This window comes from Panthera pardus, unplaced genomic scaffold, assembly GCF_024362965.1.
Source record: "Panthera pardus isolate Hobbes unplaced genomic scaffold, ASM2436296v1 HiC_scaffold_20, whole genome shotgun sequence".
Taxonomy (NCBI): Eukaryota; Metazoa; Chordata; class Mammalia; order Carnivora; family Felidae; genus Panthera; species Panthera pardus.
In genome coordinates, this window is record NW_026526766.1 from 59,065,216 (window position 1) to 59,082,393 (window position 17,178).

Consider the following 17,178-nt stretch of genomic DNA (forward strand, 5'->3'; position numbering starts at 1 on the left):
GCGTGGCCTGACGCGCTCGACGCCGCCGGAGCCCGATCACGTGAGGCAGGCGCAGCCGCGCGGCCCCTCCCTAAAGCCGCGGAGAGTCAGGTGACACCGCACAAGTACTCTTGGCCCCGGCAGGGCAGGTGTAGGGTCATCCACCACACCTGTCGTAAGGCACTGGGCCTCTACTAGCGAGAACACCGTTGACTTGGCGCCACTCGGTGGCCTTGCCGTGCCACGAGAAGCCAGCGCGTTCTCCCGCGTCCAGTCTGGGGGAGGGCCGGTGGGCATTGACAGTTGTGGGTGGCAAGCGCTGAAAGTGCCCCGCCTGGCTCCCCTCTGTAGCCTCGGTTAGATTTCATGACACCCTCCCAGGGGCCTTTTGTCAGCTACCGATGCCTCAGGCCACAGAGGAACATCTGTGTGTGCTTTAGGACATACAGATCACGCTTAAACTGTTCCCTCAGACAACTGCAGGTCTCGGATTCTACTGCACCTGGAGATAGGAGGCTTAAATAGAGTAATAGCCTTGTCATTTTTGGGAGCGACCCTGGACAAGTCACTGGTTCCTAAGCGCCAAATCCCTGTCCGAAAAGTAATGCCTGCCTTGTGTGCATCTTTTGGCTCTTGTAAGAATCACTACGAATTATGACCTGACTCTGACTTGTAAACTGGAAGGCAACACAACAGGTGTGAGGGGTTGAAGGAAACGTGAGAAGTCAGCCAGGAGAGGAGAAGCACTTCTGGAGGCTGCTGAAATACGCGGGAAGGATGTGGGTTAGTCCAAGAGGCCACTTCCACTGGGTGGAAGCATCAGTCAGGGATTAGCTCTCGGTGGGTGGCTTTCCCTGCCCACTTGTCCAGAGTGCGCTTTGTAACTATCAACTCCAAAATTTTGTCTGGTCTGCTTGAGCTGGCTGTTTAACTGCTGCTTGGGATGTAGGAGACTGTGCCACCTAATTTCAGCAAACTCTTCTGAGATACCTGCTGTGTGCCATTGTTCATGCCCAAGCCCCCTGGGGGAACTTAGAATCTAATGAAGGGTGTAAAGACAAAGGACTCTGGAAATTCAGAAGCATGAGGGCCTTTTCCCCTTGAGAGAGAACGAGGGATGGCTTCAGACCGTAGGAGGTGTTTGAGCTGGGCCTGGGTTGAATGACTGGAATTTGGACTAGTGGAGAAAGTCACAGTAGCAGAAGACCGTAAAGGTCAGGTGGCAGGGTCTGATAGGCAAATCTTGACTGTCAGACACAGGCATTTGGCATCTAATTAGTGCGTGGGGTTAGATTTGGGGCTCCACGGGATGATGACAAGGCCACACACTGGTTTGAAATGATAAATCGGGCAACAGTTGGGGCAGGGCATTCAACTCAAAATTCTGTTTGCCCCGTCTTGTGTGAATTTCTGTTCAGATGTATTATTTGAAAAATAAATCAGGCAGGCATCTAGCGTTTTCAGAAGCATAAATAATTCATTTCAGATTAGGATGGAGTTAGTCTCCTGTGGTAGAACCTAAAGAGGAGGAAAAGATTGAAATTAAATACTGTTGGGGCACACACACCAGACTCCAAAGAGAGGAAATCCCAGGCCAACAGGAACACCCATGTCTCGAACTGTGCCAGTGTGTTTCTGTCATGCTGCAGGTCACAGGGCAAGCCTCTGCCCCTCCAGGTCTTAGTTCCTGGTCTGAAACCCCTAGGCCCTTGACTGGCTCTTTTGGGGCATATTAAGGTTGGAACTGAAAACCCTTTGTTTTCTCAGGAGTCATCACAAAGTTAATGTTTTGGGGGTGCCTGGGTGGCTCAGTTGATCAGGCATCCAACTTCAGCTCAGGTCATGATCTCACGGTCGGTGAGTTCGAGCCCCACGTACAGCTCTGTGCTGACAGCTCGGAGCCAGGAGCCTGCTCCAGATTCTGTGTCTCCCCCCACCCTGCCCCTCCCCGATTCATGCTCGCTTGCTCACTCTCAAAAATAAACATTAAAAAAGTAAATAAATAGAGTTAGCGTTTCATTTCTCGGTCCTCATCTACTCATTTTTTCATTCATTCTTTAGCCTCTTAAACTGTTATCCACACCTCCAGCCTCCATATCAGCTGCCAGATAATATCCTAGAAGGTATTAGAACCCACCTTCGATAATCAGGTTAAAAACCTCCAATGGTTCTCTCTTGCCTCCCCAATCCGTACAAACTTCTTAACTTGGTGTGAGGACTGTGTTCTGGCCGCTCTGCCTTACTGTCCACCTCATGCCCGATGACATTCTGTACTCCAGCCCTGTGCAGTCTCTCAGTGTCTTGCAAATCCTTGGTTCCTTAAGCTTCTTCCCCCCTTTCACCATTGATTCTTCTCCAATTAAACATGTTAACCCTTCAAGGCTCTTTGCCTCCTCAGAAGAGCCTTCTCTGACCAACCCAGGCAAAACTGATGGCTCTTGCCGTTGCTTTCCCATAGCACAAAGTTTGGGGAAGTTCCAAGCCCCTGCTGTATGTTATAATAATTCATGAGTGTGAATCACTTTCCCACTGCCAGCTCACCGGGGTAGGGCTGTCTGCCTTGTTTCTGGCCCTCCAATTCAGTGCTTGGCAAAAAGGGTGTTTGCCCAAGAGGGTCTGGGGTCTTGCGAAAAGGGACATGGGAATGTTGCTGATAGACGATTGCTTAAGCACCCTCTGACTCCCCCACCCCTGCCAAATGCTTTCTAGAAAGTTGTCTAGGGCCCTCAGTCTCCATGGGCCCTTATATCCACAAAAACAGCTTTACACAATCTGCCAGTGGAGTCTTGGCTACTACGAGCCAAGAAAAGTCACCTGTGGTCATTCCCTAGCAAAGGGCCAGTGACCTTCCTTTCTCTTCAGCTCACATTCCCCAGGCCCCTGCAATCCTCTGCGCCTATCTCGGCCACTCCCCTTCACACCCCCCAGGCTCCAGACACATGGCCAGCCACTGCTAGTTCCCTTCCCTGAACCTGCTGTGTTCTTTTACATACCTCCAAACTGCGTGCATTTTGTCCTCTGTGCTTTGAAGGCCCTGCCTGCTTCATGACAAAGCCCTGTTCACCCTGAACCACTTAGCTTACACAGAGGCTTCTTGAGGCTTTCTCTGACTATGACTTCACTGCCTGAGGCTATGGAGTTCTCCATCTGTGCTGTTAGCCCCCGGGTGGTAGTGGGGGGAAGCCTGGGTGCCCTTGAGTTCATTCAGTCTGTCTGTCCCCACAGCTTGTCCGTGAACTCCTGGACATGCTCATTTCTCCTTCACTCATTTTCAAACCTACATCGATCTAGCAACTCACATGATCTGCATATACCATGCACATAATGGAGTCAAAGGCTTTATCCCACAAGTCTGTGAGATGGTCTATTCTATTCCATTTATTCATTAATTTATTTTCATCCTGGTGGGGACCCACTAAGTCAGTGAGTCTCAACCTCTGATAATTCTTATGTAATTATATCAGAATTATCTCAGTAGCTTTAAAAACCAAACCAAAAAACCTGAGTGATTCTGCTTTAAAATGGCCCGTAGCGGGATCTGGACCTTAGTATGTTTGTTTGGCTTTTGGACCTTAGTATGTTTTAAAATCTCCCCAGGTGTGCTGATGTTGAGACCAGCACCAAATCCTGACTTCTCCAGTGGGGCCTAAGAGTAAGAATCACCTGAACTTGGGCCAAACAGCCTATGATCCTAGACCTGCAGCATTGGCATCATCTGGGGGTTGTTACAAATTATCCCTCCTTTTTTTTAAAAAAATTAATGTTTATTTTTTTGAGGGAGAGAGAGCATGAGCAGGGGAGGTGCAGAGAGAGAGACACAAAATCTGAAGCAGGCTCCAGCCTCTGAGCTGTCAGCACAGAGCTCAAAGCAGGGCTTGAACTCATGAACCATGAGATCATGACCTGAGCTGAAGTCAGATGCTTAACCCACTGAGACACCCAGGTGCCCCAGAAGTTATTCTGCCTGGCCTGCCCCAGACCTAGTAAACTAGGATCTGTATTATTGAGATCAAGTGTATGCACTTGTATGCACTTTACAGATCGAAAAGCTAGATTCTACATACTGGAAGGTTGGTAAATAGATCCCCAGTCCCAAGTCAGACCTACTGCAAGATCAGAATCTCCAAGGGAGAGGCCAGTTGGCCTGTGTACATTTAACACAAGACCCAGGTGATTCTTCTCAGGCAATTTTGGGAAACAACAGCTCTAAATGGATATCCTGACCCATGATAGTGACCTAAAGTTTGAAACACCAGGGCTTGCAGGGCTCAAGAATGTACGAGTGAAAGAGTATGCAGCCCAGGGGGAAAACTAGGATCCAGCCCTAAGAAGAAACCATCAGTGCTTGAGACCGGCACATACCAAGTGCTAAGAGTGTCCGTAGGAGAGCAAAAATGCACTAGCTGCAATCAGGGAAAGCTACCTGGAAAAGGTGACCCACAAATCATGATTAGGATTTAAACAAGGTAGGCTCCAGAATAAGCACAGGATGGGAAGGAATGTGTAAGGAAGGAGACACTAGGTTTCTGACTCTCCCTGACCTTGCTCCTATCCCCCAACTTTGCCTTTGTCCTAAGCATACCTACAGGCAGAGCTTATGCCCCCTGGTAGCTCTCAGGGCTCAGAACGGTTGCTGACCTCTGCGTGGCATCATGGGACACCTTACTTGGTATTTAAGTGACACATACTTGTGCAATACAAACACATTTTTATCTAGCAAGGACTGAGTCAATAAAATAACATCAAACATTTGCACAATACTCTGTGGGTTTTCCGAGCAGTTACATGATAGTTATTTCTTCGGATTTTCACATAATTTTTGTGCTCAGAGAAGCCCCGTGACCTGGTTGAGTTTAGTACCTAGTGAAAGGTACGGCTGGGACCCTACCATCCACCATTTTTGAGAACAGAAGCACAGTTGAGTAGTTGGTGCTTAGCTTTTGGGAAAAAGATCTGTGGATGGTGAATGGCAGACTGGCCCTTTACCCAGGACTCTTTGATCATATGATTTCCCTGAGGAACTTGTTACAAATACAGGTTTCCAGCACCCACTCAAGACCTACTGAATCAAGATTTCCAAGAGGAAGGACTTAGGAATTGTACTTTACCAGAGACACAACTTGTTGCAAGGTCAGCATACTTGGGTTTCAATCCTAGACCCATCACTTCCTGGTTGTGTACCCAGGGCAAAGTTCTCCCCATTTCTGAACCTCACTATCCCTCTTCAAAAGGACAGTCCTGGCTGGTGCCCACCTTCTGAGTCCCTGAGAGAGGCTCCCCAGGATGGCTCATTCTCCTTCCTGGAGTGGGGTGGGGGGAAAGGAACAATGGAGTTTAGGGACTGGGTCACCCAAAGCTCGAAATGCCACCCTTTTTTCTTGCTCCTGAGAAGGGACTACATAGTTCCCTTTGTACCCTACTGACTGTGGGTCTTGACCCTCCTGTGGGGTGAGAGGCACAGAGCATGAGCTCTGGGCAGCCACCACTAAATCTAATTTCTGTGTTTCCTAATATTCCCTTCACCTTCTGATCCTGTTTCTCATCTGTACAGTGGGGATCTCATCAGGGGAAACCAGCGTGTGCACAACATGGGCACACAGAGTAAGCCCACCATCCATGGGGACTTTATAATTATTATATCATTTAACACTTATTGAGCACCTACTATGTGCCAGAGACTCTCCTAGATCCCTGCTTGTGTGGAGTCTACATTCTAGTTACAGTCTCGTGGGTGGAGACAGACAGATAATGAACATGATACACGTTTAATATTTAAACAGTAAAAACACTGCATAGATTTGATATTTGAATAACAAAGACAGGGGGTGCCTGACTGGCTCAGTTGGTAGAGAACTCTTGACCTCAGAGTCATGAGTTTGAGCCCCATGTTGGGCATGGAGCCTGCTTAATTAAAAACAAACAAATAAATAACAAAGACAATAAACAGATTTCAATATTGAAGTAAACAACAAATGTGGTAGTGGCTCAGTTGATTGAACATCCCACTCTTGATTTCCACTCAGGTCATGATCCCAGGGTCATGGAATTGAGCCCCTGCTTGGGATTCTCTCTCTCTCTCTCTCTCTCTCTCTCTCTCTCTCCCTCCCTCCCTTCCACCCCTCTCCCTCTCTCTCTCAAATTAAAAAAAAAAAAAAAAAAAAAAAAAAGGTGCCTGGACAGGGGAATGGCAAGAACCACACCCTGGACTTCAGTCTGAAGAGGAAAACGATCTTGAGTTCTGCCCCTTACTTCGCAGATGTGGAGCTAGGGCATTTTTACTTTGTAAAATGTACTCCGTTCTCACCTCGTAAAGGAGGCCTTCCCAGAACCCCAGACCCTCTTTCCTTTGAAATTCTGTGGCTGTAACAGCCCCTGCCTTTCCCCTGAAAACTCACCTGATCTGGCTGACATGATCTGAAGGTTGATGAAGGTAAGGCATGCTTAGGGTATTCATTTCACACTGTCATCTCTACAGTAACCCCGGGGAGGTCACTTCTCACACTATCTTCTTTTCCAAATGTTTGTTTATTTTGGACAGAAAGCGCAAGTGGGGGAGGAGCAGAGAGAGAGAGAGAGAGAGAGAGAGAGAGAGAATCTGAAATGGGCTCTGTGCTGACGGTGGCAGGCTCCAACTCACAAACCAAGAGCTCATGACCTGACCTGAAGTCAGACACTCGACCTACTGAGCCCCCCCAGGTGCCCCCTCATGCCATTTTACAGAAGAAGTGGAAGCTTTTTACCCATTGCCCAGGTCACACAGCCAGAGAGGATGGAATTAGGATGTGAGCTTGGGCCCCTCAATGCTTCTGTAGGGGTGACAGCTATTCTTCTTGTTGTCTGCCTCCCAAACTCCAGGAGGGCAGGACCCCTTCTCAGCCTCTCAGGGTCTCCCATCTCTGGCCCCCAGCCCAGTAAGTCACCTTCACAGGGGCAGAGGGTGAAGAGCTTGCTGGGAGTTATGTCAGGAGCCGGTAGTTAGCGTGACCAACAGTTTCAGTCTGGCTGGGATCACCCCAGTTTGGGCATCCTGGAGAGCTCCACAGTCCTGGGCAGATGGGGACCATTGGTCACCTATAAGCAGACCCCAGGCAGCCTCCTGTCCTGCCCCCCGGTGGCCCCATGCCAGAACTCAGGCTGTGTTTCATGAAAGGAAATGGCTTAGCTCATGCCTCACATTTTAGGCAAGTCTAAGTCGCTTAAAGTTCTCTAATATAACTGGAAGCGTTTAGGGACACTCCCAGACACAATAGTGGAAGATACACTTGTCTCTCTAGAAGACGAGAAGCCTTAAAGATGTACCTAGCCTCTGACCAGGAATGCCACTTCTACGAGTTTTTCCTAAGAAAAAGAAATATGGACAGTGATTTTTCTTTTGACAGTGATTTTGGAACAAAGATATTCCCAGCAGAGCTGGTTATACAAAAACATGAATGAGTTAAAATAGAATCTCATGCAGCTAAGAAAACAAAATCATATCACAGATTTAATAACATGAAGACACTATTCTTTTTTTATAAAAATTTATTAATGTTTATTTATTTTTGAGAGAGAGAGACAGAGTGCCAGTGGAGGAGGGGCAGAGAGAGAGGAAGACACAGAATCTGAAGCAGGCTCCAGGCTCTGAGCTGTCAGCACAGAGCTGGATGTGGGGCTCGAACCCACAGACCTCGCAAGATCATGACCTGAGCTGAAGTCAGATGCTTAACCGACTGAGCCACCCAGGCGCCCCATGAAGACATTATTTTAAATAGAAAATGAAGCATAAAACTATATAAACACAGCATGAACCCAATTTTATTTATGAGGCGCTTGGCTGGCTCAGTTGGAAAAGCAGGCAACTCTTGATCTCTAGGTCATGAGTTTGAGCCCTACGTTGGGTGTAGAGAATACTTAATGAATCAAAAAACCAAAAAGAAAAAAATAATACAATGTATGCAATCTAAGTTTAGATTTATACTTTGATGGATGATTAAAGAAAATGTGGTATATAAATGCAATGGAACATTATTCAGCCATAAAAAGAAAATATATTCTGCCATTTTGACAACATGGATGAACCGTAAAGGCATTATGCTAAGTGAAATGTCAGGCAGAGAAAGACAAATACTGCATGACCTCACTTATATTTGGAAACTAAAATAAGCCAACTCCTAGAAACAGACAGGAGATGGTGGTTGCCAGGGGCTGAGGGATGAAGCCAAATGTGGAGGTGTTGGTCAAAGGGTACAAATTTCCAGCTGTAAAATGAGTAACTTCTGGGGATATAATAGTCAGCATTGTGACTATCGTTAATAATACTGTATAATATACTTGAAAATAGCTAAGAGAGTAGATCTTAAATGTTCTTATTATACACGTATGTGATATTTCTGATCACAAATGATAAAATTTGTCATTATATGAAGTGATGGGTGTGTTAACTAATCTAATTGTGGTAATCACTTCCCAATATATACATGTGTCAAATCATCACACTTTAAAATTACAGTGTTATATGTCAACTGTACATCAATAAAGCTGGAAAAGAATTATATGTATGCACAGAAAAAAACACTAAGATGATACTTCAGAATGTTCACAGTGCTTTTCTTTGCCTTTAGGGTGATTTTAATTTTCTTCTTTACATTTTCCTGACATACAAATCTAGTTCAGTGAGTAAATGTTATCGGAAAGTCAGTAATGTAAAAAAAAAAAAAAAAAAAATACTGCATAAAATTGTTCTGTACTGAGCTGTTCTAACTCTGCCTGACCTTCTTTCTCAGTTGTCATGAATTAGTGGGGCTTTAGAGTGGGAGGTAGTTGAGAGAGCACTGCATTGGGAATCAGAGGAAGCCTCCTTCCCTGCTCTTGATTACTCCTGGTTCCTCTCCTTGGGATGCGCTTACTCCTTGCATATAATGCCCAGCTCAATTGTCACTTCCTCTGCTAGCCATACCTCTGCTACAACACCCATCACCCACCACTGTGCTGGTACGCTATTTATTTACATGCCTGCCTATTCCTTTTCTGGGCCTGTGTTCTCTTTCTATAACAAGCGCGGGACTTGGAGCGGTCTTACTCTCCCCCTGGTCCTGGCTGCAATGCTGAAGATAACCACATGAGGGCGCCAGAACCACACTGGTGACATCCTGCCGCCCAGTCAGACCAAGGCCCCTTCCAAAATTGTCTCCTAGTTAGGACACCAATCACTGCATGTCTGGGATGCTCCCACTCAGGAGGGAGCCAGCGAGAAAGAGTTGGATTATAAACTCTGTCCAAGAAGAATCCCCTCCTCCACCCCAGTCTTCCCAGAGCTACACTGGCCAAGGTGACCCTCTGAACCGGTCCCCCTCAAGCACCTGAGGCATATTAAGATGGAATTGCTGTGTAACTTTGAGCAAGTCCCTGTCCCTCTCTGGGTCTCAGTTTCCACCCTGCACTGTTGGGTTTCTGTGCAGGGATGCCGTGGGGGCAGGCGTCTGGCCGCTCACTGCTTCCTGTCGACTATGGTTGAAGATGTTTCCTGTGCCCAGCTTCCTGCTTCAGGTCACCAGCTTGTCATGGACGCTTTTATACACTCAATGTTTGTTAAATTGAACTGAAACAGAAATGAAACCCTCCCTAGAACATAACATAGATTAGAGACGACCACCAGAGACATTTCCTCCTTGCCCTTCAGGAAATTCCTGGTTGCAGAGCACTGGCATTGCCCTTGTCCCGGTCCTGGGCACCCGTGCACACGTGTGTGTGTGTGTGTGTGTGTGTGTGTGTGTGTGTGTGTGTGGTGTGGTCATGGAGTGTGCTCTGAGGGGCTTGGGATTGGGAGATGGAGGAGTGGATTTGGGGTCATTGCAGTATGGAAGGGGAGAGGAGAACCAAAGCTTGAATCCTTGGGGCTATGGGGGAGGAAGGAGCCTGCTGGGGGCAAAAGGCCAGGCTCTCGGGAGAGAGGAGGAGGAGACGCAGTGAGTTCCTCCATGGTGAGGTGGGGGTCAGGGGTCACTTCATAGCAGGCTTCCTGGAGCGCTGCAGGGGACTTAGTGCAAACTCAGGTGCTGATCTGTGTGTGAGGGTGGACTTGGGCTGCAGATCTTCCTGCACCCTTCCTACCTCAGGCCGTGCGATGACGTCATTCATGATGATAGCGTGAGGGCAAATGATAGAGACCCTGAGCCTATCCTTTAGTAATCACCCCTCCAGGAAACAGAGGGGCAGCACCTCCCCAAGTCTTCAGGGAATTGCTTTCTGGCTGGAGAAGGTGAACACCTCTCCTCTTGCCCTGCTCTGTTCTTTTGCCTCCACAGGATGAAACCCTTAGAGACCCAGCAGCCTTGCCATTTCCACCATACCACACCTGTTCCACGCTCCCTGATGAACCCAGCACCTGTTACTCTGCCTGGAACACCCAGCCCTCATCCTTCAAGGCCATTTTCCTGAACACAGCAGGCAGATTCAATTCCCCCATCTGGGCCCCCTCAGCTGCTGGCCCCCTCCCCGCCCGGTCCCCCCCCCCCCCCCCCCATTACACCAAGTGTAGCTACCTGTTTGTTTCTTCCCACACTGGAAACTTCCTGAGGGCAGGGGCTGGATCTCATTCTCCTGTGTATCCAACAGGTCCGAGGACCAGGAGGCTCTCAACAAATGTCTGCTGAACAAATTAATTTGTTTTCATTTAACGAACTCATTAGGGGTCTATCTTCCTCTTAATTGGGAAGCAGGAGGTTCCTGTAACAATCCACCTTTGGGAGATGATGGCAGAACCTCAGCCTCTGTAAACAAAAGGCAATCAAACTAGATTTCACTGTTGCATTTTAAAGAAATAACACAGGTGTGCTCAATGAGGTACATTTCCACAAGACAACCGTATGTTAAAAGCTTCACATTAAATATACATTATCATACAGCTTATCACACAGAATTAGAGCTTTACAGGACACTTTGTTAGCAGTAGGCGGCTGGCATGGGCTCTTGGCAGTAACACACAGCTCTGAAGCGAGGGGAAGGATAGGCTGAGGGCTGCCGCCCATGCCCAGGAGGCACCTGAGTGGGTCTCTGTGGGGTTCTGGAAGGTGCTCCTGCAGCTAAGGTTCTGGACTGTGCTGGCTCCCTCCGGACAACTTGGTCCATTTGGTCTTTGCTGGTAACTGATTCTGGAAGGGTGAAGAGACAGACGTGGCAGCTTGCTGGATGGCTGCCTGATCCATCCAGGATGCTTCATGGGCACCCACGGGCCAACTCCAAATGCCAGCCTGCCCCGTCTGCTGGCTTTCTGCACGCACCGTCCCTAGAGTCTGTGAGAGCGAATGGTTAAGCCTGACCGTTGTCCCTGTGAGGCCCTTGGTCAAGTGACATTAACCACCTTTGAGTGTCCTGGAGAGCTGGCCAGATCTTGGGGTTAAAATCTTAAAGGGCAGGGGACGACCTAGGAGGCTTGGTCGGTTAAGTGGCCAACTCTTGATTTCTGCTCAGGTCACGATCCTGCAGTTCTTGAGTTGGAGCCCCACGTTGGGCTCTGTGCTGACAGCATGGAGCCTGCTTGGTATTCTCTCTCTCCCTCTCTCTTTGCCCCTCCCCTGCTCTATCTCAAGAATAAACATTAAAAAAATTATTTTTAAAATCTTAAAAGGGGAATCTCCAGGTCCTGTGACTGTAGTAGAAGCAGAATGCCTGCCAAGAGCTCTACTCATTGGCATGAGGCTCTTGCCAAAAGCTAGGTCAGGATCCCCTCTGCTCAATCACTAGCCACAGAGGGGCACCAGCCCTGAGCTGCTCTGCGAGGGGTTGCACAGCTCTGCTTGAATTGGCCCAGCCTTCCTGGAGACCCAGACTCTTTCAGCATTGTCCTTAGAAAGGCTGCTCCCTGAGCCTTTCTCCTGACAGGCAGGTGGGCTCTCTCTCCCCACAAAGCTTCTTTCTTTCTGTGGCCACCATCTTGTTGGGGAGGGGGGTTTGCCAAAAAGGTCCTTGACTCCTCAGTGCTCAAGGACAGAGCTGCTGAAGTGGTTGGGGCATTATGGTCAATAATGAGGCCAGCAAAGAAGGGAAAGAAAGGAAGAAAAAAAAAAAACACCACACAACAAAACAGTCCAGTGGCTCTGAGCAATGGGGCCTGTTAGTGGCTGGAGGTAGTGTTCTGAGACAAAATGCTGAGGGCAAGATATTGTGTAGCAGGGAGCTTTTTTTTTTTCCCCCTCAAAGAAACCCAGCTCATTTTTTCCATTAATTGGCAGCAGATGAAAAAAAAAAAAAAAAAAAAAAAAGCCAAAACAAAAACCAAACCAATGCCAGTAACCTGAATGTGAGTGTTTCTGAAAGGGAAAAGCCATTTCAATTGTTAGATATCCAAGAAAACATGAATACACACCGACAGAGGAAATGGTCACAATTAGAGGAAGAAGAGGGAGAGGTTCGTAAAATTAAGGCAAAAATTCCTTTTAGCAGCTCCCATCCTGTAAGCTGGCTCCTCTGCCGGCCTCTGTCCCTAAGGGCAGCTGGGGGTTGGGCCTCCTGGGGAAACTTCAGGAAGAAGGAGGGAGGGCCCAGGAATCCCTTAAAAGAGCAAAGGCAACAGCAAAACAACCTAGTTCCTCCTCAGACAGGCATAGAGCCTTTCCTGAGGAGGAATTTGTTGTGGAAGATTGTCTACTGGGAAGGCTCACACAGCTGCTGGACGGTCCCAGCCTGCAGCCTCGGAAGTGGAAGTGCCCCGTGGGCATCTGGGCTTGCTCAGGGGGGAGAAAGCTAATGCAGTCTCACCCCACCCAGCTTGAGGGGCTGCTCCCACAGCCCCAACCTCTAAGTGGATCCTTGGGGTCCGGTCTCCTTTGGCACTTCTGTTTGGACAAGTGCCAATTCCTCACTCATTTTCTCATTCACAAAAAAAAAAAAGAGAGAGAGAGAAAGGGGGGTGGGGGGAATGTGAATCACTCCAGGTACTCTTTTGCCTCAAAGGACATTTGGGAAAATGCACAACAGGCAAAAGGTCAGGACAGAGTCAGGCCATGGCCTAAGTGGTAATCATGAGGCAGCTCAGGCTGTGGGATCTGCAGGTGGGAGAGGTTTTTTTTTTGGGGGGGGGGGGGGGGTTGTGGTGGCTGGGAGAATGACCCGAGGTGGACTGAGCAGAAAGACTGGTTGCTAAGGAAACAGCTTTGGCCACAAACCTGGGAAATCCACAGCAGCACCCTAAAGAGGCACAGCTTTTAGTCCTGCTCTGCCTGGTTTGACAGGCAGCAGCCGCAAGGCCTTTTTCTTTGCTGGGCCTCTGAGACCACATCTGAACAGTGAGCCTGAAGCATCTCTGAAGCCTGGGCAGTGCTGAATGTCTAGAACTGCTGGTGATGTTCGAACTCAGCCCCTTGTGCTGGGGATGACGGTCACCAAGCTTCCACTCCATTCAGACAATCTGGGCAGGCAGGAAGACGTGTGTTTGGTGAAGGCACTGAAACTCAAACTTGGGCCGTATTTGGATCCTTGCATGTCCTTCAGCAGATGGAAGCCGTTATCTGTCATGCTGCTGGGTGGGATTCTTCTATGTCTTCCACCAGCATTTAACCATAGCGTGGTGGTGGGTGAGTGGGAGGGAAAGGAGGAGGAACCAAGTAAAAGCAACCTCACAGTCTTAGGAGCCTGACCTGAAGGTGTGGTGAGCATCCCTGCTCCAGTCAAGGGCAGAGGCAAGATGGAGGTGAACCGGGGGAATGGGTGTGTTATCTGCGGGGAAGCAGTGTGGATGGATGACCAAGAGAACTCCATGTCCCCCTGAGAGGTTAGGATTTGTTTTCCCTCAGGAGCAGGGTTAACAGTGAAGCCATGGATAGCCAAAGCACTGGCCATGGAGGCTGCCAATCTGGACTCAAGAAGCCTCTTTCGCTTACAAGCTATGTGACATAGCGCAGATTACTTTCCCTCTCTGTGCCGCCCTTTCCCCACATTAAATGCCTCACGGGGTGGCGCTGACCAGATAACGGGAGAGCCCTTTGTAGACTGCTGGGTGCTCTGCACAGACTTGCCATCACTGGGCTGCTATAGGCGGAAGGGAGAGCTTGGGTGGTGGGTCAACACTTGAGGCTACCATTGCTGGAGCCTGAACGCAGGGCCTTGCTGCACGGTCCTGAGGTTGGCTCTCAGGCGGGCAAAGAAAACCCCTCTCTGCTTCCTTCCCTCCCTGGGGCCTGTCGTACCACACACGCCCAGAGACACACCTTGCTCTGGGATCGAAACCAGCAGGTAAACACTGCCCTCCTCAGAGACCCCCTGTGGTATATATACGTACATATAAAAAAAGGGATAAGAATATGTATTAAATGACTATTTTATTTACACACCCTATTCATAAATAATTGAATCCTCTTTGTGACTGCACAATGATTCCTTGAAGATCTCCTAGTGATTACACTGAGTGACTAACAGTGGATTTAGTGGGCTTACTCACATCTGTGTGTGACCATGCTCTCTCGTGCATGTGTTCACACTCACACATACACACACACCACAGGGGAAGCCAGACTCCTGGGGCTTTCTGGGCTCTCAGAGCACCCGCATTTGTCTCCCAGCACCAGCAGGGGCCCTGGTGGGAAAACCGTAGTGCCCCCCCACCCCCCACCCCCACAGGTGTGAATTCGTGACAGCTGGAGAACAAAGAGCTGCAACCCGGGGAGCTCCCGCCCCGCCCCTCGCCCCTCCGGAGCTGCTCTCCTTTGTTCATCTTGGAAGGCATCTCTTTGGATTTGCAAATATTTTAATTCACAGAAACTCAAGGAGGGGGCGGGGGTGGGGGCTGGGGTGGCGTGTTGGCTGTCCTTCTGTCTTTGTCCAGGCTTTCTCCAGCCCCCATAAGTGGCAACAGCATTCTAGAGACATGCAGTGGTGTGCTAGTACCATACACACGACACAAATTGGACCCCGCCTGCAACAGCCGGGCTGGTGGGCGGGGGCCTCCAGCTCCTCCAAGTCTGGGCCCGTCACAGAGCAGGGTGGGGCTTGTCCGCTCAGAGGGTCCGCACAGCCACAGGGTAGAGGAGGGACAAGTGCTCAGCCCCTTTGATGGGCAGCTTTCTGGTGGTATAGTAGTGGATGACTTCTGGGACACTGTCGAATGGGGGACTGTTCTGACCCAGAACGTACTTCTCTTTGGTTTTGGCCAGTTTCATGTGCATAAAGCCCTGGTTGCTCCTGTGAACAAAACACAGAGGTTATTATTAGGATCTGCAGTGACAAAGGCTGAAACAGCCATGCTGCTCAGGCCCAACTGAAATGCAGCTGCACCCCAGAGCTCCCCAAGCCCAGCATAGACCAGGAACCAGCAGCAAACACTGCTGGAGAGTCTTTAGGATCTTGAGAGCTTTTGAAAGGCTTCCTCAGGAAAACAAGCCCCCAGACTTGGCTCCTCTTATTGCTGACACAGACAAGTTTTTAGGCTGTGTGTGCCAGGCGAAAAGTATGATTAAGTCCCCAGTGCCCTGGCAAGTGTGCGGGGCAGGTCTCATCACCCCCAGTTTATAGGTGAGAAAACAGCATAGCAGGGATGACAGGTGAGCTGTTTTCCAAAAATTGATGCTCTCCCTTCCATACTACTTTATTGCCACTAGGAAGGGGCTGCCTGCCCTGCCAGGGACTACATTTCCCAGCCTCCCTTGCAGCCTCTGTAAACATGTTACTAGTTTTAGCCAAGGGAATGTCGGGGGTATGTGTGTTCTTCCCCAGCTCTGCCCCCTTGCAGGCACTCCCTTTTCTGTGCATCTTCCCTCTGTTCAGTGAACTCTGCCTCCTCCTCCAAGGCCCAACCTGAGTGTTTCTTCTGCTGGGAAGTCTTCCAGGCTACCACAAGCAGAGCTCCTTCCTTCCTCTGACAGCACCGAGCAAACTCGTGCCTCCATCACTTGCTTCCTTGAATTGCAATTACTTCTCCATTTTCCCAACTCCCCTGAGAGCTCCACAGATCAGGGCCCGGTCCCTGGACACACCATGCATGGCATCTGCTGAAAAGGGCAGTGGGTGGGTCCCTTGGAGATCAGAGTAGAACCCTGGACCCCGTGCCCCTTGCAGCCCCGTGCCCCTACACCAGCATACACTGGCTGGGGCACAGATCTCAGATGGCAATGGCCATGCTGCTTCCACCTGGCCCTAGTACCTGGCCCTGGTCCTCCCACCTTCCACCCAGGTCTCTGGCCATATCAGATCACTCACTCCTCTGTCAATCTGCCTTTGCCCAAGCTGCCTTTTCCCTGCCCACTCAGCTCTAAGCCTGGCCTTTTATGATTTTGCTGCCAAACCTGTAGATGCTTGGTTTCCAAAGCACAGTCCAATTTATCTCACATTTGTCACTTAGTGAGAAAGCTGGCACTCTGACCTCTTGCTGCCTTCTCTAGAGTCTGTCCCCTGGCACTGATAACTTGTGACCAGCCCCAGGGGCCTTGCTTCTGGGAGACCAAGGCCCAGCCCCTGGCGAGGCTGAGCTCCAGTTCTTGTTGCTCCGACTGCTCCCACAGGGGCACTGGAGGGCTTACCACGTCTCTTCCAGTCAGGACTGGGCTCCCCGCGCTCACGGACGCCCGCTCTGTTAATGCATCAATTTGGACTCCAGCACCATTTTCAAATGGCAGAGCAAATGCTTAATGAAGTGCGGGCACTGAGCAATACATCTGCTCATAATAATGTATTTAGAGATGTCACCCTCAGCTTAAAGGAAATCGTTCGGAGAGCAATTATGTTTCTAGAGAGAATAATTCCTGTAAAGAACTAAAATTTAAATCAAGATTTTTTAAGGCTGACAATGTTCTAATTACAGAGCCTGTGGCAAGTTCTGCTCCTCAGTGAAGGGTCATTTCATTGGAGAATTGCCTCGACACATCTGAGAAGCAGGAGGCGCACTTGCTTAAGCTGTTAGAAAGGGAACGGCGTGCGCAGTAAGTGAGAAAACGTACAACCCCATTTAAGCGAAGACTAGCTACCCATCACACGGGAGAGATCACGAATCTGTGCCGGCCTGGATAGGGTGGTAACTGCTTGAATGAAGTGCTGAGATTGTGTGGCTAAGGAAACTAGGACTAGTTAAAAAGCTCTGTGCACTGACGCCATGAGCTCAGCTCTGCCTGGACAAAGGGTTGGGGGGGGGGCGGGGCAGAGCACCGGCTGGAGCTGCAGGTGATTGAGGGAGCAGAGGGCGTGTAGCCTCGGACAGTCATGCTCCTCTTTGTGAGTGGAGTGGGGTGATGTTTT

At 49.4% G+C, this 17,178-nt stretch overlaps 1 protein-coding gene across 2 annotated transcripts in view; it reads right to left on the reverse strand.

Moving 5' to 3' along the window:
- Positions 1 to 14,256: 14,256 nt before the first annotated feature.
- The window catches only part of SHB (SH2 domain containing adaptor protein B), a 134,215-nt gene continuing 131,293 nt past the window's right edge, over positions 14,257 to 17,178 (reverse strand). For both annotated transcript variants that reach the window (XM_019454437.2, XM_019454435.2), the window contains one exon: positions 14,257 to 15,132. In XM_019454437.2, coding sequence (XP_019309982.1) covers positions 14,949 to 15,132 — 184 coding nt within the window. In that variant the 3' untranslated portion in view covers positions 14,257 to 14,948. The remainder of the gene's footprint in view (positions 15,133 to 17,178) is intronic.